This window comes from Cyrtonyx montezumae, unplaced genomic scaffold, assembly GCF_038088225.1.
Source record: "Cyrtonyx montezumae isolate F1298 unplaced genomic scaffold, pur_monq_1.0 scaffold_21, whole genome shotgun sequence".
NCBI lineage: Eukaryota > Metazoa > Chordata > Aves > Galliformes > Odontophoridae > Cyrtonyx > Cyrtonyx montezumae.
Window position 1 is genome coordinate 2,439,952 of NW_027071948.1, and position 23,846 is coordinate 2,463,797.

The 23,846-nt window shown below is 46.7% G+C and overlaps 1 protein-coding gene across 1 annotated transcript; it reads right to left on the reverse strand.

Moving 5' to 3' along the window:
• Positions 1–384: 384 nt before the first annotated feature.
• TTLL10 (tubulin tyrosine ligase like 10) lies at positions 385–21,925 on the reverse strand. Its single transcript, XM_065738269.1, is given in 15 exon segments — positions 385–485; positions 488–706; positions 1,007–1,100; positions 4,225–4,341; positions 4,748–4,888; positions 6,101–6,272; positions 7,087–7,258; positions 7,440–7,525; positions 7,699–7,819; positions 8,331–8,449; positions 9,348–9,525; positions 9,697–9,803; positions 19,793–19,958; positions 21,493–21,517; positions 21,905–21,925. Coding segments are annotated over 15 exon segments (1,839 nt in total).
• Between the last annotated feature and the right edge of the window lie 1,921 nt (positions 21,926–23,846).

Here is a 23,846-nt window from a genome sequence, read left to right on the forward strand (position 1 = left end):
GGAGGAGCTGGGGGTGAAGCTGGTGACAAGCTACCAGGAGCTGCAGGAGCAGCTGAGGGGGTTCCACGTTAAGCCTTGGATTTGGTCTTTCAGCTGCTCTCCTTTCCTCTCTCTACAAGGACTTAAAGAGTTCTGGGTTGCACTGTCAGATCCACGTTGCTTTTTGGAAGGATGGGTTTTAACTTTCTGTGTTGGCTGACTGATGGAAGCATTGCTTCCTGCAGAACTACAAGCACTCACTGTTTTTTCCAGCTGAGGTTGATACTCGTCTATTTCTACTAGGTGAAAAAGAGACAACACGCATAGCACATAGAAGTTTAACTTCTATTTTCTTTCTGTCCCTCTGAAGTTGTGAAAACCATCTGGCACCGTGACTCAGCGTGGTTATCTGTGGTGGTCAAACTGTTGCACGTGTGGACAGTTTGTTGGCAGCCCTTTGTAGGCAGCAAAGCACTCTTTCTTCTGGGGCAGCTGAGCTCCTGGGACAGGCCTGCAGCTTTGGCAGGGCTGGACCTGAAGTGCACAGTGCTGTCCGTGTGTGGCTTTAGGTACCGTCCTCTGCACGTCCTGGTGCTGAGCTTCCAGGGTTGCTTCTGGCCCAGGTCTGAGGCATCCTCGTTGTAGAGAAGCACAAAGTGGCAGAGTGTCTTCAAAGGCAGCACGCTCTGCCCCTTGAGGCACTTGGTGAAGATCTCGAGAACCAGATCTGGAAGAGATCTGCAGTTACGAAGTGGGCTGATGGCAACGTGCCCAAACTCATCCTATGATTTCTAAAAATAACAACTAAAAAACCCGTAACCACTTATTTCCAATGAGACCATAGCTTTACTTGGTCTGCACTGAGTAGAATTTTCACTGCCTTTTGTATGATCTACATACTCCAGCAGCAAACTATCTTCATTCCAGGACTATTTTGGAGCTGCAAATGGAATCAACATGAGCCTTTCCTCTGACGAGCAGGGATGTGATTGCTCATTACTGGCCACCCTGTGACCTCTTCACTTACCAAGACTCTCGTGGATGACGCTGGGGATGATGTCTCTCAAGACTTTGCAGTTGGTGTGCAATGCAGGGTTTGCGTTCATCTCCAGAAGCCAGACCTAGGGAAGGTGAATGTTGGTCAGGAAATCGGGCTGGATCTCCTCAGAGCCACAGCAATGACATTTCACTGACTTAGTGAGCAGCTGGAGTGCAGGAGTACTAATAAATCCCAACAAGATCCTTCAGCACACTGTGCATTTTCGTAAGGACTGGAGGAATCATTACATTTCATTGAGAACAACGCTACCTATTATTTTGTGCTTCTAGCTGGTGCTCTTTGGCTTTAACTCCTTTGTGGGCGTGCAAAAGCACTGTTTTGTCCCTTAATATACCAATTTGTTATGGGCTCAGGTTTTTTGAATAACGTGAAAGGAAATTACAAGTAATCTAGTAATCATATCTTGATTTGGGGTGGACATGGGGTCGAGACCAAGCAAACACAGCACCTGAGCTCTCAATTAACCCCTGGCCTTGATTTCCTGCATAAGCTTTGGTTTTAGCTAGAAACCATAGAAGATATTTGCATGTCTATACCAATTTCAGCTCTGCTTCCCTTGGACACACTGAACTCTGCAGCTCTGAGCTGTGGCACGTCATGGTCCAGTTGCAAACCTATGTGAATGCAAACAGTTGAATTCCATGCAATTCTGTTTACTATTTCTTTTTCCTGTCATGAGAGAAACTCATCTGTTCGCTTCCTGCCTTTACCATATGGTGCTGCATCTTGCCTAGGAGATGTATAGGAACTATTTGATGTATGTTTTTTTTAATTTCAGGAAGGATGTTTAATCATGCAACAGCCCCAAGCGAATTTTACTCTCTTAATTGATGTTTAAAAACATATATACTGTGGAGTGCCTGCAAAGTAACTGAGAAACGTGGGTGGTAGGTTTTGGCAACGTGATAGCTTTCACTTTTGCTCTTCATTTTGCTGAGAGTAAAAATGCAATGATAATTTTCACTTCTCATTTGTTTCAGTACAGTATTTCAGAGCAGGCTGGTAAGTGAGGGTGCTGAAATGTCTGTGGGCTGTTGTTTTTGTTTTGTTTTGTTTTTTTTCAGAGAGGATCTGGGACAGCTGCTGAGAAATAACCTGCTCTGCAGATGCCAACAGAGGGCACCTACGTTACATTTATTTTTCTTGGCAAACTCCTATTTCTGAGCAAATTTCCTATTAGAAGTTCATAAGGTTTTCTGCTGACAGACAAACTCAATGAACCTTTGTAATTGTCTTGACTAGGTTTTGGTTTCTTCTTGAAAACAAACAGGAGGAGGTGTTCACATCTATTATACTGTCTATCTCCTACACTCCCTATTATTGTACCAGTGTTGCAGAGTTGTTTAAAACGCTTTTAACCTCTTTTGTTCTGTTTCAGGAAGAACAGAGACAATAAAGCCAAGATCCAGTGTTTCATTTGTGGGGATTTCATGTAGAATTTGAGCACCTGAGCCTCCTCCCTGCGTCTGGTACGTAGCCAACGGGGCTCTGTTTTCTCTGGGTTTTGTCAGATTGTTTGTGATGATGACCTGCAGCTCTGAAGCATCCATGTGGTATCTCATAGTGCTGGCAAAAACCATGTCATTCCAATCAAGGGGACCATCCCTGCTTTGACAGGGGTTATCTTATTTTATATACACCAGTCACAAATTGGCAAATAGCTTATCTGTGTTCAGTCTGTTCTCTGGTGATAGATAGCTGAATCCTTTTATGGCTGATAAAAACTTGAGGCATCTATCTTCCCATCCTTCCTTTGCAGAGCCCTTTTGCACAGCTGATGCAATGCTTTCTGAAAGCAGGTTCCTCAAGCACTTAACTGGCTGTGTCCTAAGCTGTGTATTAGCTTTGGCATTTACAGTACAGCACAGGGAAGCCCTAGAAAGGAGGGGGGGAAAAAGTAACAGTAGAACCACATCCATCACTTTTGATTTCTCCCCTCTTCTCATCCTGCACATGAAGCTGCAAAGCTCTGGTGAGAGCTGTGGTTTCTCTGCAGGCTCTGCTTTCACAGTCCATGCTCCCAAGAACTGCGAGGCAGGAAAACACCTTCAAGAGTTTTGTTTTTCCCTCCATATGTAAAACGCACGGGGATGTGATGGTCTTTAATCACTACTGAAGTTTTTAACTGGCCAGGTAGGGATTGCCACAATAGAGGGATATTGGATCTTCCATTCTACTTCAAGTTTGCACAGCCAGGGCTTTGCATGCCAACATTGCGAAAGACAATTGCTTCTGAAATTTGAGAAGCACCAGTTTCTGTGTCTTTCCCATTTACTCCCCCTTGCCATTGACTTCCCTGTACAAAGGAGGCCATTGTCTGGGTGCCTTGCCCGGTGCTGCATACATTAATTCCATTCTTTCATAGGGTTTGCTGTTCCCACTGCGCTTTGCTGGAATAAGTTCGAGTTCCTTTCTGCTTTAGCAACAGCAAAATCTGCCAGATGGCTTTCTGTTATGTTTAGACCAGGTGCTTTTGAAGGACTGCCTGCACTGAAAGCAGTCCAATCACTGTACTTAACATTTCCCTTTCTTCTGGCTTTCCTTCTCTGCGTTTCATTCGCTCTTCACGAGCAAGAGCTGTAAATCTAGCAGGTTTTATAGACTTGATGGGCTAACCTGTTGCTCAGTGGTAAACCTACAGCAAATGTGGAGATGCTGATGCTGACATCTGAATCGATAATGAGTGATTCTGCAGGGTGCTGATGGCAAATACGTTCTTGGATACTCAGCTCGTGTAAATCAGCGTTCTTCATGTGGCATTAGAGGCACTACAAACTGATTTCTGCTGGCTGATTATTTGTCATGTTTGGTTTCTAGAGAGAAAAACATCGAATGGCATCTAAAATTCCCTTACTTTCACTATGAACTGAGTAGATGTTAAGATTCCTGTATTTTTCACTACTCTCCTGTGAAAATTCTGCACAGAGCAGTTTCTGCTGCAGTAACTATTTTTCTTCCCCTCTTGAGCTGTTAATGCCAGGGTTTCTTGGTGCAGCTCATGTGTAGGCTGCATAGGTGCCATATCTTGATGTTGGAACTGGAGAAAGGAATGAATCCTGCCCTCACATCTGAGTGAATGCTCTGCTCAATTCCTAGGGCCAGAGTCTATGTCAGCCATTCTACATTGCAGGCATTAGACATCTGGCCAATATCATGCTTAGTATTTGGCAGTATTTTACTCATACCTTAAAGTTTTCATCAATTAAAAAGTCACAGCCAATGAGATCGAAGTAGCCCAGTTTACGATCCAGTTTGTGCCTGGCTGCCAGGAAGCACTGAAACATGATCTGCTGCATCCTTTTCTGAAAGACAGGGAACAGGAATAACTAATCACTGTCAATGCCAAGGGCACAGGAGTCACTGCAAGTCATTGGTCTCCTCTTGGTTTAGGGACACTTTTTCTTCCCTTCTAGACTTGGATGGAGGCTGTGTTTTGGAAACTGTATTGCCTGTCCTCTTTGAGTTGAAGGAAGCCCCCTCCCTTTATCAGGGCTTTACCCATTTTATTAACCATTAAATTTAAACTCTGTGTCTTGACTTCTGTTTATCATCTGCAGGCAAATGGTTATCACGGGACCATCAGTGCCTTCCCACTTGGTACATGTGTTTCCTTGGGGACTCCCTTGAACTGAAGGTTTTTGTCCCCATTCCCATCATCCTAATTAGGCTGTAGGCAGGCTAGCACACCACGGACTTGCTTGTACTCACAGTAAACACAGTGAAAACCCAGTCCTGTGGGAGGCCGTTGGTTTTCCCAAACTTCTCGTTAATGTAGCTGTTGAAGTGCTCCATCCTCCAAACTGTCTCGTCCTTCAGCTGGCTGTAGAGGGAGTTCTTCTTCTGCATGTGCTGCGAGGTGGGGAACAGAGGGAGGGAAGGACTATGCTTCTGGCAGTAAAGAGTAAAAGAAAACATGCATGGCAGACGTCCCTCTACAGTGTGATTTTCCAGGGATGGAGCTGGGGAGTGGCAGGATCACGTTATTGAGTGGAGGGAAGCAGCAGCAGACCTAACCATGAGCAGGTGCCCATTTCTCTGTCTCATTAATCCCTGGGTCAGCTGGAACTTATCCCTGCTAGGATAGGAAGGGAAAGAGGGCAAGATCAACTGTGGCTTGAAGCCTTTACTCTTACCAACTGTTCCTATAGATTGTTTCCCTCCTCCCAGATAATTCATCTTTTGCTGATAAACACCTGTCCTTTGTTTAATATTGCTTGTGCCATGGGATCCTACCCGAGCACCTGAATTCCCATGTGGATATCGCTCTGCCTGAGTAAACAAAGTATTTCAGGAAAACAAGCAGCATACTGATAATAGCATATATTGCAGGAAGCAACTATAATCTGCTGTGCTGAGCTCTACTTGTACAGGAGCCATAAAACTCCAACAAGAACTGAAGTGGGCCTCTCTGATGCACGTTTTGCCCTAAGATGTATTTTGCCAGATCCCAAACACAGCATTATATTGGGAGAGGGGCTTGAAGAGCAAACCATTTTCTTCCTTCTGATTCTAACTATTGAAGAACCTCATAGGAAGGAAAAAACTTGGGTGGATTTAAATAAGAAGTAGGATGGGAATATAAGTCAGAACAGTTTTGGTAGATCTCATTTCAGAAGGAAGGGAAACCAAGGCAGAGGTTTAAGAATGATGGCTCTTGAAGAACGCATCTGCCCCTTACATCATTGTGATAATCTCATTTAGCACAACAGGAACAGCCAAATCTTTAGCCAAGACTAAAGCTTGTTTGTTCTAGGCAACCACAGTCAAAGGCTTCTCCTAAGAGACTCATGGTGTATGAGAAAGTATTGGAGGAAAAGTTGTCCAGGGACAGCAGTTGTCAGCGCAAGCAGAGAGTTTTTCCATTGCAGAGAGTGAACCCCTTCCAGTCGTATCACTTCTGTTCAGCTTTGATGCCATGCCTGACCATAAGCCCATCTCCATTTCTTGGATGCATGGATTTTGCCTACACAAGGTGTATCTTCAGCCTTACAGAAGTCTCTTTTGTGTCCCTACCCTGTCAACTCCTCTGCTCTTCTTCTGAACTAAATGCACTGAGTTTACCTGGTTGGTGAGATGAACAGTCAGATCATCAGACGTGGCATCATAATTGCTACAGGTCAGCCGGACATAGCCCTGGGCAAAAAATAACACATACGGTGCTGTGCAGGCAATGAGGAGGTAGGAACGGACGTCAAACTTCTTCCCTTCCAGGAGCAGAGGTTGGTCAATGTACCTGTGAGGATGTCAAGACACATCACCAACAGGCAGCTGTGACACGTGGCAACTCAAAGCTCACACAAAACCCTGCAGCCAGTTGGCTTTGCACCACAGAACAAAGCTGTTTGTCCTTCTTTCAGAGGCAGACGGAGCCTGGAGGAGAGGCCAGAAGTGTTGGGAACAGACTAGAGGCATAGAAGCGGTGCTGAGCCTCTGGAGTGGAAGGTAATTAAAGTTTTACTAATATTTACTGGGGAATATACATAGTTTATGTCAGAACACAAAAAGCTCTTCATTCAGCACCATTGCTTTTATGGCCGGGGCAACGTCACGCTCAACAAAGAAGATCCTGGATGGTTCTTTCATTGCTGCAAGGAACACAAAAGCAAACAATCCAAACCCAGTGTTTTAATGACTGCTAGCCACTGATTGAGGTCTGGACTTCATAGCAGCGGGGCAGATTTTGGAAGAACAGCTGTACAGTTTGTAAAATGCCTGCATTGTGTAAGAAGGTGGGATAGTACCTAGTTTAAATAACTTTGCACAAGGCTTTTGTCATGCACAGAACAGTAGCACCTGGCCTTTTGAAGTCACGCTTAGATTTCCAGACAAAGGTAAACAAATCTTTCTGGTGGCAAAGATCCACCCTAAAATGTCTGAAGTGTGGATACAAGACAGACTAACCAGAGAAATAGCCTCTCCCACGAAACAAAATCTCATTGATGGAAAGATGTGGTGTAAACACCTTAAGTGGAACAATACAGTATGCTGAGGCCAGTATGGCTTAATTAAGCACAATACTCATACGTTTGCCGGGCTTCGATCTCTACCTTTGCACTATTCTTGTCTGGGCAGCCCTGCAGGACACCCTCTTACTGGGCAGGTCTTTCTCAGAGCTGTGGAGCATGGCTTGAAGGGTGGTGGCTGCAGTGGGATTTCTCAGCAGGAAAATTCCTCGACCTTGGTTAGAGCAACTTGGTTTGCAGATCCAAATCTCTTCTTCTGCAGAGAGAGCGAGTCTGTTAACGGTGATATGTGGGGCACACTGCTGTGGCAGTCAGTGGGCTTTGTATGCACATCACTGATAGATACGTCTCTCATCACTGAGTATTACTCTGTCTATATTTATGAACCTAGAGGGACATATTTCAGCTGGTTGCTACCTTGATTAAGACAAATTCACCTTTGCATAGCTCAAAAAAGGCATTTCTCTCTTCTTTCAAGTCCAAGCGAAAAGATTCTGGGAAGAATTCTTCCATCTTCAGTAACCTGTGAGAGAGTCAAATACAAGTTGAAAACCCTGTCCTACTCATTTGTTCCTCTGGGGAAATGATTTTTCTAGACGATCAGAAGCCCCTGTGCTTTGTGTCCTTTCTCTACGTGTTCTCCCTTTTGCTTGGCACGTGTTTCTGCTCAAGGTGCAATGAGGTGAGAGTTCTTACTTGGGATTAGAGCTCCTGTTGGTCTTTTTCATCACTCGCTCTTGCTCACGCAGGCAGGATAAAAGCCCAGTCTTGGTGGTGAGGACTGTGTTGTTGGGAATCTGGTAGAGCAGCTGTTCACCTGTATGAGGGGAAAAGAATGCTTGCCCTCATTGTCTTATGTAGCAGAACCTGGGGGCTGATGCTGACCTGGGGGCTGCTGACTCTCATCAGTTCACTTGAAGGCAGGAGCAGGGGGTGCCTGCATATGTGGGCCACCCTCTGTATGTATGCAGTCTTGAGCAGGCTGGTGAGGTGCCAGCTGCTGCTGTGCTGCAGAACAGTGTCAGTCCTATTGCTGCCTGCGAGCTCCAACCCACAGAGGGAGGGCTGCATTTCAAAAGTGATTATGATGCTTTGTGCGCAGTTCATTTCAATGGTATCTTTTCTCCCCGAGCCATTCTCTTGTCTAAAACCCTTTCTTTAATCACCATGGCAATCCAGCTCCAATATCTCCACTGAGGTCTGCCAAGAAGTTGAGGTTACCTGTTTCTCCTACCCTGCAGGTGACCTCTGCCCTGGGAGCCACAAGTCTGGCTTTCTCACATTTTTCCCACTGCCCTCTCCCACTCGAGGCCCACTGGCACCTCTACCTTCTTTGAAATGGTAATAGGTCTCTTGGCACTTGATCTCACACCATTTCAGTGCGTAATCCTGTCTTCTGTTGTCATAGATACGCTGCCAGCCTCTGCTCTGGCAATAGATGCTCACACTGCGTATGGAAAACAAAACAGCAAAATAGCCTCCTTTCCAGCAACGGAGACAGAGTTAGCTCACATCCCCTGAACTCCTAACAATTTTCCCTGGGAGCTTGGCCTAACACCCCCAAGAACCCCTGGAGTGGGGAATAAAGTGGGAAACATTAATTAGAGTGGCTGCAAGTGGACCTGCTGCTCTGAACTCATGACTGAGGATGCTCAGGATGTGGTAATTCTGCAGTGCTAATGAGAACTTGTACCTTTCCAGCAGGGTTGTTTCAATTAGGATGCAAGTGGTACCCGTGGAGTAGGGATGTTTTGCATTATGGTCTAGTGTTAGTGAGGAGCCTCTCTCTGCTGAGGAGTGCAGGAAGAGATGACAGCAGTAGAAAAAGGCATTTGTAGACAAAGCTTGGAATTATAGCAAGGAATGTGCTGCTTACAGCAGAGATTCTGTGATGCTTGCTGATCATCTAGAGAAGAATGTCAATATGAAGGGAAGAACTTGGAAAGTAAAAGACAGAAGTTATGGCTATTTTTCTTGGTCAGAGATTGCTTCTAGTGCATTAGGGCAACAAAAGGTTGATCAACTGCAGTGATGCCTAGATCTTGTGATGATGCTGGTAGATTTGCTACGTGGAGTAGCTAAGTGATTTCTGAACAACCCAAATAGAGAGCTCTTATTAGATGAGTAGAAGTATTTAGTTTCTTGTCTAGTTCCTTGCTTTTCTTCAGCTTTTCACTATAGTTGGCCCTTCTCTAGGCATTTTCCATTTTAATTATTCTTAAACTATTCTTTGAATGTGTCATTCTGACAATTCACAGTCCAAAGGAAATGATACTATGCCAATGGCTAATGGATGATGTAGTGCAGTTTCGTGCATTGTCCTGTTCTGCTGAGGACCTACTTACAGTTCTGCTCCGTTAGATCCACTGACATAAAAATATGGTCCTGATACCATTGGCACTTCTCGTATCAGTTCTTCTGGCTGTTTTTCTTGGGGGTGTGCCTTACCACGCATTCTGGTCTCACAAGGCCTGGCGTTGTCAAGCTCCACAGAGGTAGCAGAAACGTTTTCACAGGCTTTACCTGAAAAAGGTATAAACTGTGTGCAGTCTGCCTGCAAGAAATGCTGTAAGTTGGTGGCCAGCACTTGGGCGAGGTGTAGAGGATGTAACCCTCTTGATCTTGGTATCAACTCAGACCTTGGCTGTAAGACTTGGCACAACTAATGGTTAAAAACAAGGGCACGAGATTTACCTCTGTCAGCTGACAAGGATCGTGCCTGCTGATGGTGAGGGACGTGTTGCGTGTGCCTGGTGCTCTTCCTCCTCTTGGGTGGCAAAGAGGCCATTGCAGAGCCTGGGCTGCAAGAGGAAAGATCCTGGTTGGCTCTTGGGAAGTTTGTGAGGGGTCCTTGTCTTTGCTCTGTTGACCCATTTCCCCACCTCCAGCTGATTTACTTTTCCCTTACTGTGCTATAGATGTTCAGCTGGGAATGTGCCATCTCTAGTTTCTACCTACAGCTTTTGGGTGGCCCTGAGCTACAGGCTTGCTCCTGTGTCGTGGTTCTGTGCTCTTCCTAACCATTGGAGCTCACTGTGGGGCTCAGGCTGTGGGTACAACATGCAGCTTTGGGGCTCAGTGTTCAGCCTTGGGATAAATGACAGACAGGAAGCCTCAAAGCTTGAAAACCCATTTCTTGTTCTCTGCAATGGATGTGAAAACAGCCAGTGAGCTGTTCCTTCTGGAGACAGAAGCCATAACCCAGGACAGTTTTTGGATGCAGGGTTGGCAACTCTTGACACAAGGACAAGTGTAAGAAGTGCTCCATGGAGTTTGGGAGCCATTCTGCACAGCCACACCTTGCTGCCCTTCAACCCCTTCCTGCAGGAGCTAAACCCATACCCTATGCTAGCAAAAACTAATGAAAAGTCTAACTTGTGCTCCGCTGTTTCTAAATATTTTAGGAGCGCTTTAATTGCTCCCTGTCCTTTCTTCAGCTTGGAGAACGTGCACTTGACTTCTGGATGGGTAGTAAGCAGCTTTTGGGAAGCATAAAAGCACCTTGAGATGGAGCAGGTTCCGGCTCTGAGGAATGCAGGTGGGCTGTTGGCATTGGTGGAGGGGTGGTGGGGCCCTGCGAGCAGCCCAGGCACTCACGCTGCTCTGCCATCCCACAGCCTTGGGTGCTACAAACACAGCTCAGCTCCTAGCAACAGCTGCCAGGTGAGGACTTCCACTGCTGGAATGCCTGGGGGCTCACAAATACAGGAGTCGGTGCAGTGTGAGCTGTTTAATTTGTCAGGACTAAATCAAATCATCAAAACTGCTAGCAGGGCAAAGTCGGTGCTCTGAACCCTCCTAAGGCCTTTCAATTCCGTCAGCGAATGGAGGCAAATCCTTCTGCAAACTTCTAAAGGGCATCCTGGAGGAAAAGTGCTGGCATTTCTCCCTGAGGACTGCCAGGAATTGGTCACTGATTCCCTGGTGAAGCTGTACTCTGTCACTGGGCTGCAGCCTCCAGTAACTGGGGATTAATGGGATGCCAAAGGGAAGGAGGAGGAAAGAAAGGCAGGAAGAGCATAGTCCTGCTGTCCTACATCATCCCACACCTCTTGGGATCCCTCCCGTATTTCAAGGAGTCTGGGAATGTTGGAGCAAGTAAAGAAAAGCCACAATTCCATGGTTTGGGCTCCTTTTCCAAGTCCTAACCGAAGGCAGAGAATCTGTTGCCAGTTTTATGATGAAATGACTTTATTTTGTGACTTTGGCAGATCGCTGTTTCCACGGGAGTCTCTCCACCCTCACATTTCTGTTCTTATTAAATTGTGAATTGTCTGAGTGCAGTGAAAAGTGGCTGACACAATGGGGCCCTTGATTTTATTTTTTTTTTTCAGGCAGTTGCTGTGTGCCACCAAACCAGCAATAATAACGGCTTTTGGCTCTGACGGAGCCTCAGTCAAAAACATCAAGAGAGAAAAGGCGACTTAAGTAGCCTTGAAATCCTCTCTGTCCTTTAGGTGTAGGAGTGAGGAATAACCGCTTTTTGTGGCTGCAGATAGAGTGGGTGATCCCCAGTATTAACACCAGCAGGTAGAGCCATGCAACGTGTGCGTTGAATGCAGACACAACAGCTCCATACTTGGGCTCCCAGAGAACTTTGGCCATGTTGGGCAGCACCACCTGCAAAAATCCAGGAGAAGAGAAAAAAGAGGTTTTTTTTTTCCATAGGAGGACACCTCCTTTTGCCCCAGTGGAAGAAAAATAGAGGGTGGCAAGTGGGGCTTGGCTCAGTGTCAGCCTCTGTCCAGGCAGTGTGAATACGCTGGCACTCATCCTGATGTCACTGTGACCTTCAGGAATGTTCTCTGTATTTTCCTGCTTGTGCACACAATGCTTGTGGAGCTCCCACAGAGCAGGGCAGGGTCCTGTCCTGGCCGTCTCTTCCACCTTCCTGCATTCCCTCTGGTGTCCAACCCAGTTGGGTCACCCAGGGAGCAGTGTGCGGTGGGAGGATGGCCACGGTCGCGATGCTTCCAGCCAGCATTACACCCTCTAGGAAACGTTGCCTCATTGTTGGAGGGGAGAGACTGCAGTGAAGGAGGCACAGAAACGAGAGGTTATAACCAGAGGAACCCGAAGGATTTATTTCCACTGTGTATTTTGTGAGCTGGTTTTAAATGGCCTTTGGACACCCGTTCTCCTGCTCTTTTCTGTTCAGGTCGGAGCGCTGATTGTAGTGCAGGGGGAGTTGTGGCAGCTTCTCTGGGCAGGTTGGAGCCATTCAGCCCTGCTGCTGCTCATCCTGCAGGAATGCAATGCCTCCAAAACCTGCTGAGTTTTGCACAACTTGCCCAATTGGCTTAAGTGCCAGAAATGACAGCCAAAGTGACTGTACAATCCTGATGATGTTGGAGAAACTACTCTCAAAAATTAATGTGCAGTAGAAAAGAATAGCTGCTGGCACAGGCACGGTTTAGAGCTATGCTAAGACTGCACATGTTTAATTCAAGGTAGTTCTTCTGCCAATGGGTTTCCATGCCATGATTTGCTACACAAACAACGTTTGAGTCCTCGGTTTTGGGAATCAGGTTTCTGGAAACCCTTTGGGCTCCACATGAAGGACAAGGAACCTGGCAAGTGCAGAGCTTGGAGGTTATGCATCTTCCTCTTTAACCACCCAACGGCTGGATCTGCCCAAGAACACTGTGCACAAAGATGTGGCTGTGAGTATTACTGCAGCAATATCACTCTTGTCATAGACTGGCATGGATTGGAAGGGATCTTAAAGACCATTCAGTGCCGTGGGCTTTTCGGCACTTCTTGCTATAAATGGATGCAATCTGAGGATGGAAAACTACAGCTGGTTGGGGAGGGAAGACTTGGAGCTCCCTTGGCTCCTGGTTGTGGTGAGCAGGCCTGGGGCTGTCCTGCTGGGAAGGTGCTGAGCCGTGGGAGTGGGTGCTATCAGGGCGATCTCCTGAGTTTGGGGCTGCGTGGGGAGTGACTCATGTGCTGCTGTGTGTGCTCCGAGTGCTCTTTTCCACTGCATGCTAAGGGTCAGAATAGCAAACAATGTTTGGGAGGCTGCTCCTCCCCACACCTCTTGCACACAAAATAATTCCCATAGTTTCCATGAAGCCAAGATGTGGTTGATCCACATGATTTGTTTTTTTCCTCCTGCTGCTGCATTGCTGTTTTCTAGCAGCAGCGTTGCTTTTCCAAGGAGCTCCAACACCATCAAGAAAGGAGAAGCCAATGTGAGATGTGAGAAACTCATACACTCTTCCAAGCGTCGGTCTGCTCACCTGTGTGATGGAAAGGTATTTATGTATTGTGGACTTCCACAATATACAATAATTAAACTACTGTGATGTGTTTATTAAATAACACATCCTTGTGCCTCCCACCCCGAACCAAAACACAGGTGAGGCTGTACACTGGAGCTCTGCCCTGCTCCCAGCTCTCAGTGCAGTGGGCATGGGGGCTGCAGAGTCGGGGGAATTAATGATTAAACCCAGACTGAATTCTGAACAGAGCTGTGGAGGTAGGAGAAGACGATCCAAGCTCTGTTGGCTGGCTGCTGAATGAGAACTCATTTTGTGTAGGTGAATTATCTGCAGAGTGGTTCCAGATTTATCACAGCATTAGGCTGATGGTTGGAATTAATGATCTTAAGGGTGTTTTTTTTTCCAACCTCGACGGTCTATGGCTCTATGGCAGGGCCATCTTTCAGCACTGACAGTTGGACTAGGTGATCTTAGTGGTTTTTTCCAACTTCTGTGATTCCATGATTGCTGATCTCCTGCAGTCCATCCAGAGAGCAGCAGCAAAGGCACGAGTTCAGCGGGTCACAAGGGGCAAGATTCTGCAACTGTGGGGAAAGGAGGTTGGCCTGAAGCCCAGTGAACCTTCCCCGGGTTTCAACTGGCTTTGTGCTGGTGTACTGAGAAAACTGGGAATACTTCCTAGAAAATGTACTCCCTATCTCTTCTGCTTTATTGCTACTGCTTTGTGTTTGACCGACCCATTCGTGACATTTCACTCTTGTTCTGATTCGGAGCTGTGATTTAAGAAGGAGCGAGTGGCTCAAGCCAAATCCAGCCCCTGAGGTGTGGCAGAAAGAAAGCAAGCAAACAGCTCTTGTGCGTGACGTTGGCCAATTACCTGCTGGTAGGTGGCAGGGAGGACAGGTCACAGTTTGCTCACCTTTTCCACGAATAGACCGAGCACGTTTCAGCCATTTCCCTCCTGACCCTCAGCAGCCCTCCAGCTCCCACCCAGATGAGCACGAGCTCCTTTCCTGTTCCCCTGGCTTTCCCCAGCACCCAAGGTAGACCCTGCAACCTACCCTGGTCCCCAGCTTGCAGAAGTTGTACCAGGTCCTTTGTAGGAAGATCACGAGGAGCCCGCTGCATTTCTTTTCCAGCTGGCCATGCTGTGGATGGCTCTTTGCTGCTGCAGGTGCTTGGCTGTGCAAGTGGCACACAAAATCCACTTCTGTCAGAGCTCTGTGCAGCAGATGGCTTTGTGAAGAACAAAGCAGAGGGCTGCCGGCAAGGAAGGAGGAGTGTGCTTTGGTGAGTGCAGGACGAACCAGTGCTGAACCTCTGCGTTTGGTGGCCACGGGAAAGAAGAGATACCAGGCTACATGAAAGCCCTGTGGATGTTCTGCTTCAACCAAAGCAGGAATGGTGCAGGCAGGAGGAACAGCTCTTCACTTTCCTGCCCACAGGACTCTGCTGTCACACCTGCTTTCTGCTCTGTGCCGTAGTGACACTGTCACTAGAGCAAACCAGTGTATTATCTCAGTGATACAGCAACACAGCCTTGACCTGTGCCAGCCTCCAGCACTTCTTCCTATCTCCCAGAAAGGCCACAGAACCACTGAAATCCTGAGGCTTGGTGACACTGCTGCGAGCCTTTGTGAGCACAGCCTTTGTTCTGTGCCTCACAACAAAGCCCAGTAATAACGATCAGCCTTTTACCTGCCACCTGTTTGCTTTGCCTGTTATATTGTGCCAGAAAAAAAAAAGAAAAAGAAAAATAGCAGGAAACAGCACCAGGCAATAACTCACAGAAACCAGTGGGAGCTGGAGGAACCAGTCACGGAGGCACGGTGCTGGTTTCCTGCCAGGAGAGCTGACTTCCAGAATCCTTACAAAATTCAAGATGGACACGAGGAGGAGAGAAAAAGCAACCCTTAAAGCAGAGTGTTGGGGCAATCTGATTGCTGCTGGCTCTGTTTCTGCCCGGTTATTTCTCTCTGCCTTGTGAGCGCTTCAAACCCTGACAGGTCCCCATCTGTTGCTGTGAGTTTCTCACGAAGCAAGCTACAAAAGCAGTTGCTTCACACCATCAGACAGGGCCAAATTTTCCTTCGTGTTGTCAATCACCACTTGCACAAAACACAAGGACCATCCCACGGGCCATAATGTGAGCTATTTATATTTTCTCACCAAGGAGAGCATTTATTTGGCATAGCTGGCCATTTGGAACTGCTCACCCTGCCTCTTACAGCTTCAGGTGAGGAAGATCCCCCCTGTAATGCATCTTAATAAGATGCTCAGTTAGCAACCGTCGTCTCGATGGCCAGGGTGGGCTCAGCTGGTCACTCAATAGCAATATAAAGCCAAAGGGAGTGGAAAGCCTCAGTGTGGAGTGGCTGTTCACCCCTGAGCTAGGAGAAAAAGGACATTCAGCATCTATTTCCACGGTGCCAGGAGCTTCCTGCTACCCCAGCAGGCTTTCTGCTGGTGAAAGTCAAGCTAGTGCTGGTTTGATGGTGGCCGGATGAACGTGGTGACGCTGCCTCTGAGAGCTGCTGGGGTTATAAGCAGGAAGAATTATTGGGGTGTTCTCAAAAGGGAAAAACGAAGAGGAACGGGGGACACAGGAGGCTCACACTGATGTTTCTGTGAATCTCATGTTAGTATTTTTGTGCAGCATTTTCTTATGACTGAAATCCCAAGGCATGTCCAAAGAGGTCAAGAACCTGACTGGGAATTTTGCAGACCTGGCCCCGCTCAGAAACTGGAAAATGGGATCCAGTGAGGAATGGGAGTGCCCTCAGTCCCATCACCTAAAACTTCTTGCTGTTAGGTAAGAGATAAGCATGTGCTAACTCCCTTTGTTGAGCATACTACTGCAGTCAGCTCAAGCTCCCTCTGGTCCTCTGCTTGCTGTTTATATTTACAGGCAGTGCCTTTGTTCCCAGCAGTTCTGTAGCAGCCCTGATTTCAAGCCCTGCTTTAAGGAGATAAAGGCCAAGGAGGAGGCAGCGAGCTGAGCACTGCTGTTTTTAACTCTGCGTCCCACTTTTGTTCAGGGCTCCCTATAGCCAGAGCTCTGCATGCTGCAAGTGTTTATTGAAAGGGTAGGCTCACAGTCATCAAATAGCAGATAGTGAATAATGAGTTAGGCTCGCACACAGAAATCCAAATGGGGTTTGTTTAAAGTGGATGTTTGGTATGCAAATAAAATTAGCAATCCAAATGAGGCTGCTTCTCCCCAGAGTGTTTGCTCAGCCTCTCCCTGGCGTGTTGGCTCCCAGTTGCAGGGATCCGGGTAATGGTTTCACAGAGCCCATTAAGTGATTTGCCTTTGGGACACCGAGATTAAAAGGGAACCTGCCTCCCTGTCAGACCCTTGGGTTCCTCCAGGCCCACCCTGAGTACCCTGCTGGCCCCAGGGGCACAGTAACCTGAATTTAGGAGTGGTTTTGATCCTGTGTGCTATCTCGAGGGGAGGGGGGAACAACAGCGTTGTCTTGAAAAAGGCAGATAGTTTGGTAAAGGTATGCTATTTCTTAAGGAACTTGTACTTGAATCCACTTCAGTTGAGTGAAACGATCGTATTGTGAGCTCGGAGTTTCTGTAGTGTAAATGTCCTGAACTTTGCTCCCGAATCAGTTCAGATCGCAGCAGTCGTGCCAAGAGGTGCTCGTGAAATTTACAGCCCTGGGAGCTCGCCCCACCCACCCCTCCTGAAATAAACTGACAAAGGGAAAAGGAAAGTGCTTCTCCCAGCAGATCTAAAGGGGGCAAGGAGCTGTGGCTTTAATGGGCATCCAAATAGATCTGTGCAGCGAGCTTGGAGCTGCATGAAACGCCTGCACCAAACCAGGAGCAGCCCCTGGTGCTGGCTGGGCTTTCCCCATGCTTACAGTTGATAGGAACTGTTCTTAACGAACTGAACTTTTTATTGCTCCACAATGAGTCATCATTGAGTGTTCAGAAGAGTTCAAGCTGTTTTTCCAGTTATGTGTTTTGCTTCATTCAAAATGTTGGGATAATTAATGCTTTTTTCTTTGCCTTTTCTCAGCTGCCTTTTAGAAATGCCTGTTTTACTTTCGCTTGTTTTTAAAAATCCTTAATTACCGGAGGGGAAAGGAGATGCTGAACTCTCTTTTAAGAGCATACATTGCTATGGCAGTGCGTTAAACATTAATGTTGGTAAGTTAAAGCCAAATGAGATGCCTGAATACTTGGAGTCTACAACAAAGTCTCACGGTTATTTTCTCCTGCAATTGCCTGAACAAGTTATTCTCTGAGCGTGTCTGAGTTTTCCCAGTGTAACGTGCAGGTAATACACAGCGGTTTGATTGCAGTGTGTGCAGGGAGTGGTGGTCTGCTGAGATGAAGGGCACAGCATTAATGGACTGCAGCATTCTGTATGGCACTGTGACAGCAAACTCAGTCGGTGCTGGAGCTCTTCCTCGTGGTGATGAGCAGCACTGGGAAGCATCAACAACGTGTGTGTATCGTGGGAGGCAAGCTCAATTCTGTACTGTTTCCAAATAACTCTTTTATTAAACACAGAGTTTAAAAGCTTAACATTTATAACATAAGCTTTAAGGCACTGAAAGAGCAAGTTCAGTCATATGTGGGATATACACATGCATTTATGTGATTGCAGCCAGTGGATTTTTTTCTTCCTACTTCCGTGCAGAAAATCCTGGAATGTTTATCCACACATGTGGATTCTAATGATAAAAAAAACAGTGAAAATATTTGCCATCACGATCACAGTAATTAGTGGAAGAAAAATGTGAACATTAAAGGCTGTAGTTGTATCTTTGGTCTCTCTGAGAGTGTGTTGTGCATACTCACCCTTTGAAACCACCCTAACGAGGACATTGCCTTGCTTGTTTGTTTGTTATTACCAACTTACCAAGAGCCCATTTTATGAAGAGAGGAGGCAGCTCTTGCTTTCACTTCTTTTAAAGATAAGAAGCACAGGGCAGTGCTGCTGGAAGGTCAGGCTTGTTTCATTTCAAGGAATGCCTTGACTCCAAAAGGACACTTGAGCATCAGAGAGAAACAGAAATGGGAGCTGCATGAGAGACTCCAACTGCTGTGAAATGCAGAGGTGTTGGATGAGTGGAGCACGCAGGGGAAAGGAAAACAAACTCAGCAGCTGCAGTTCAGGGATAGCACTGAAAGCATATGAGATTGTCTTGAGGAGATGCTGCAGTATATCAAAGCAGCAAGTTCCTGTGAAAACGCTGTGCTATGGAAAGGGCTATCACTTGTACCCTGCAAAATGAGACTTGCCAGCGTGAGTCACTGTAAGCAGGACACAGATAGCATCTGCACTGTCTGAGCAGTTTGGGGCAAGGAGATTTCCTAATGGGAAATTCCTGACAATTGAGTGAGGCTGGGCTGACTGAGAGCTGTGCCATCCTCATTCTCGTGCCTCAGGGTGCTCCCCAGGTGAGGTCGGGAACACATCCTGCTGTGCTGCTCTGAAATCCTGCTGCTGGCACAGCTTATCGCTGCTCTCGTTAGGGGCAGGATGAATTTCGGCTGGTAGAGAACCAGAACACCCTTCAGCAAGTCCACCTTCCTACTGCTTAACTTAACCACATCCCAAACAGAGGATGTGCTGAACTGAGGGCTTCGCAGACTCTTTTAGTGATGCTTTTAAGAAGCACTTTCCTGTCGGCATAAAAATTAGGTAGCCCTTCTCTGAAGCAGCAATGTAGTAGCAGGATGCTCCGATCTCTCGTTAAGTTTTGCTCATTTAACAACTTATTTCCTAACAGAAGCAGCTGCTTAAGCAGAGGGTGAAGTCTGGTGGCAAAATGGCCTAAAGTGACCCAGAGGAATGTCTTAAGCACCTCCTGGTGCTTTCTGTGCAGAGTCCAGGAGTGCCCAGCCCAGCTGTGCTCGCTCTGTCCTCAGGCAATGCTGGCCTCTGCCCCAACGGGTTGTTTTCCTGAAGGAAGGCTTTTCTCAGTGCAACTGGGTTGGTACAGCTCTGCCCATCGCATTTCAGAGAAATCTGATAACGGGTCCAAAAGTCGCCAACGTGCAGTTAGCTGTACAGCAGCCTGCCCTGCCTGCCTGCCCTGCCTACGTGCTACCCGTGCGCTCTTTGACTTCCCTCATCCCCCTGCGTGTGTGTGACAGCACACCTTGGCTGTTAACAGAAGCTCTGCGTGTGGATGAGCTTTCAGCACAAGCCCAGGCTCAGCGAGGAGGCCCCGAACCTCCTTGGTTCTTCTGACAAAAGCAAGCTTTTTCTCTCCGTGTTTCTGTCAAGACGAAGATCTTTGCCGATGCGATTGACGGCATTACCAGACAGTATTAGACAGAAATAGCTAGATCTAACTTTGCCTGGTAAGACAGCAATCAGCAGGCTAAAGGAAACCGACATGAAAGCACTTCTTCCAGCTCCGGGACCAAAGTGATGGGGCGGGGAAAGGCTTAAGGGCCTCTCCCGTAGACACATCAGTAACCAGTAAATATTTAACTTGAAATACAGGCAGCACAATGGTGAGAACACAACTGTTTGCAGTTCGCTGGCACGAGAACTGAAAAAATACTGTAAAGAACTTTGCTTAACTTACCATCAGCTCCATCCTCCACATCCACGTTGCTGTGAAGCGCTCACCATCCCCGTGTCCTGCAGCTCCATCACCCAGCATGGATGCAGATGTGGTCCAGCTGCACCCCACTGCTTGTGCTCGTCGATATTGAGCCCCTGGACTGAGTTAAGCCTAATGCAGACTGGCTCTTAGCACTTCTACCACAGTGAGCATCACTACTGCCCGTGGAGTTGCTCTGCTGTGGAGCTGAGCTAGGCGAGCTGAGTGTTGGTGGGAGAAGGGGAGGGAGGGATAGATATTGAGGCTGAGGGGATTTCACCGGGTTGCTCCTGACTCCCATGACTCACTGTTCTCGCCCAGATAAGGCAGAGTGGACGCTTTCCTAGGCATAAATCAGCACGGGGGAGGGCAGGGGAATTTCCTTGGTTCTATTCCTTTTTTTTATTATTATTAACTGAAGGTGACATCCCTGCACATGCCAGGGATGCCCAATTACTGTTATCTTCCCTTTTTTTAATTATTATTTTTTTACTCCATTCAAGGTTAGCATCCACACTGAGCTTTAGGAAGAGAAGATGGATGTGAGTTGGGCGCTCGCTCCAATTCATCTTATTTAAATGCTTGTTAAAAGCCAATTTGCAGAATCACTCAAATTTCACACCATTTCCTCAGTCCCTTGTGAGCCTGTTAATAAGTCACACAGAGGCTAATCACCAAAGAATGCTCCTCTGCTCTCTCCTGTTCTTGTTTTCCTGAGAACTACAACCTTCAAGGGCAAGAGCACCTCTGTGGGAGCTGCCTTTGGTTTGTTTTTCTACTGTTCCTGTATTACACTGCAGTTTTGGTACAGCATTGTACTGGACAGAGTTGAAAAGGCATTGAGAGTTTTTTGCTTGCATGCCACTGGGCTGCTCCACCTGTCTTATCCAGGAAGGAGGGAGAGGATTAGCACTACACTGAGGCTGAGGAAAAGGTTTTAGTGCTGTGAGTCGAGCACAGGACAGTCCTGTGAGCCTACGTACAGAGCTGGGGAGAGAAGCATGAAGGTCCAAGCTTGAGTGTAATGTTGCCCTAAGTTTCTTACAGAAAGAAGCTGAAAACCAGTGGGTGCAATTCTATAGAACCTGCACAAGGTCTGTGCACTATCCCACACCACAGCAGGTCCCCAGGAACCCCAAAACATTATGCACTTAGAGAGATGCACGGATGCTCCTTGTGAAAGGGTGGGTCTCAGCTCGTACAGTGGCCTGCTAACGAGTCCTGATGTCAATTCTTATTCTCTGGAGATAGATCATGCCAAAATTTTCATCTGGGTTTGGATGAAGTCAGAGTTACTGGTTTGTTAACTCTCCTGCTCTAGATAGCCAATGGAAAGGAAATCAATGCTTTAAATGTGGATGTGAGCCTAAGGTCCAGGCAGCTCCAGACTTCAGTCTGACCTTCTCTCTGAGTTCCATGCCGACTGAATTTCATTTCTTAATGCCCCAGTCTAGCTGCCCCACCGTACCAGTACAACCACAGATGTCAAGGCAGGACCCAAGCAGAGATATGAAGCTGCACGTCAGCCTCAGCGTTCATCCATCACCTCTAACTCACACTGACTGGGGTGCTGGTATGTTCACATCCCTCTGCCTGCTTAGGTAGAGCAGGGTAAGCATTCGGTACTTGCCTGGGTTAAATTGCTTTTTTTCTTAATGGAATGATTAGAGTGATTAACCCACCTGCTCCGTATGCTGCCGGTGCTGCCTGCAACAGGGCAGGTTGGAAGGTTGAAAGTTCACAGGCTGTTCAGCCATGGAGGTAATTGAACTGTAATTGGGAAGAACGACCTTTACCACCGGCGTCCTGCCCTGAGCACCCCTCACGGCCAAGCACAGCTAGCTACTAGCAAATCTTTCAGCCCCCTGGACAAGAGCTGGGCCATAAAAATACCCTAACCCCACTGTTTGGAGGGACTGTGCAGTGCTGTGCCTCCGAGGAGTGCGTTTGTGAGCTAGAGCTGGTGTGTTTCTCAACCTCCTCCTCTGCAATAGGAGCACCTAGCAGGGTGATTTCCAGCAGCTTCTTCAGAAGTTCTGATCATAACTGTTTACTACATCTAAAAATACTCAACACGATAGCCAACATCCTTACCCTCTTGGCCAAATGTTCCATTTCGACCTAAACTGTGGCACAGTGTCTTTCTGTGAGAACTCCTCCTGATGCATGGTGCTGTTTGGTTCACCCTTTAAACATCGTTACCAGACAGTGTTAGAATAGATCCAAGAAATCCAGCACTGTCTAGTAAGATGCCCACAGAGGACCATCATCTGTCCAGCAGCTGGAGAAACGGAGCATCTATTTTAATGATTCCACATTCTTCAGGATGTCAGTGGTCCGTAAAAACCAATGAAAGTGTCTTGAGAAAGATGGCCTTAAATCACCAGGCATGTCAATAATTTACCAGGTAGATGATGGGCAGAAGGAAGACAGTTGGTACTAAAAGATAATTTGAAGTTCGTGGTGGATTTCAGGGAGACAGAGGTGGTACAGAAAGTTGATGGACTGAAAATCTAAAATAGAAACACAAGATTAGGGTCTATTTCAGTACAGCGTAAGAGCAGGAAGATTTCCTTCCTTTGGTTTCTTGGTTTCCTCGTTCCCTTCTCTCTTTTGATTCTCAGAAATACAAACACTCCAATTCTTTCCAATCAATTAGAACGAAAATCTGGCGTACAAACAAATCAGCACTAAAAAGGGCACCAAAATTTGTCAGAGGTGGCCCAGCATTCAATACAGTTCATTGATGTTACTTTACTGTCCAGTTTGACTTGAAGGGATGCAGCCAAATTTGAGTCTTAAATCAGAGTGACAGGAGACTTAGCTGTGCAGTTGTTGGTAGTGTAATTAAGCATGATGAATGCTAATGACAGAGAGGAAGGGTAGCTGCCTGCTTTGCTTGTTTGCTCCACGTTCAAGGCCTGTGATGGCTGGCTTATGAAAGAAATCTAGCCCAGTTCTGATCCATGAAGCGTTCCCTTACCTCAGAGCTCTGTGTCATGGCAGGAATGCCAGGGTTCTGGCTGTAAGGAGCCTGGGTGATGTGTGGGGCTGCTGCGATCTGGGGCGCTTCCTACCTGCCAGGGACACTGGCACACCTGCCCACAGCACCCATGTCTGATAAAAGCATCTATCAGCAGTAATATCCCTTCTTGGTGATAGTTTTCATGCCCCTGTCTGATAACCGGAGGAGTAAAGCTTCCTGTATTGCCTTAATTCTCAGAAAGAAACAAGAAGCGTTTGTGAACCATTAAAGAGAACGTTCTCACAGTAAGTCCTTCTACACTGAGCTACTTCTTTCCAAACGATTTTAAGCAGTGTCACCTTTTTATGGAGAGAAACCTCACGGAGTAAGAATCAGGTCAGTCCCACCTTAAAGCCCACTCTAATGTTAGCTCACCAAAGTAATGAAAACAGTCAGGGAGAACGGTGCTTAAGAGCAGCCCCGCTTTCTCACCAAGAATTGAGAAATTGGCAGTAAAAAAACCATCTGTATAAAAATAAGAACACATTACTTAAAAGTTGAAGGCCTTAAAACAAATGGTTTTGCTATGGGAGCATTCTGCTGGAGGAGAGAAGTCTAGAGGAGCTGATGTGAAAAGGAAAGAGCAAATGATAATAGCAAGGCTGAGAAACTAAACTCCGCTGTTGATTTCAGCTGTGCCTTCAATTATCTTATATTTAGATTAGGAGAACATTTTGATTTGGAGGGAAAATTATAAACTAGGAAACTCAAATGCTAATTTTCAATAAAATGTTTGCTTTTGTTCACTGGAAAGCTAACATGGCTTGAAAGTAAATAGAATGTAATTGGAGAAGAGCACATGCACTTGTCTGAATGCTACAACACTCAGCATTTTCATTTGAATGTATTCTATCATTGCGATATCATACACGTGCTATGCTCTATATTCTGCACACTCTTCTGTTCCCAGGCTCTCTCTGAGATTATGTCATAATTCTACAGGAAGGAGATTTTATGTTTGCTTCTACCCTTTATTCTATAAGCTGAAGCATTTCATTGTAAGTTTGTCAA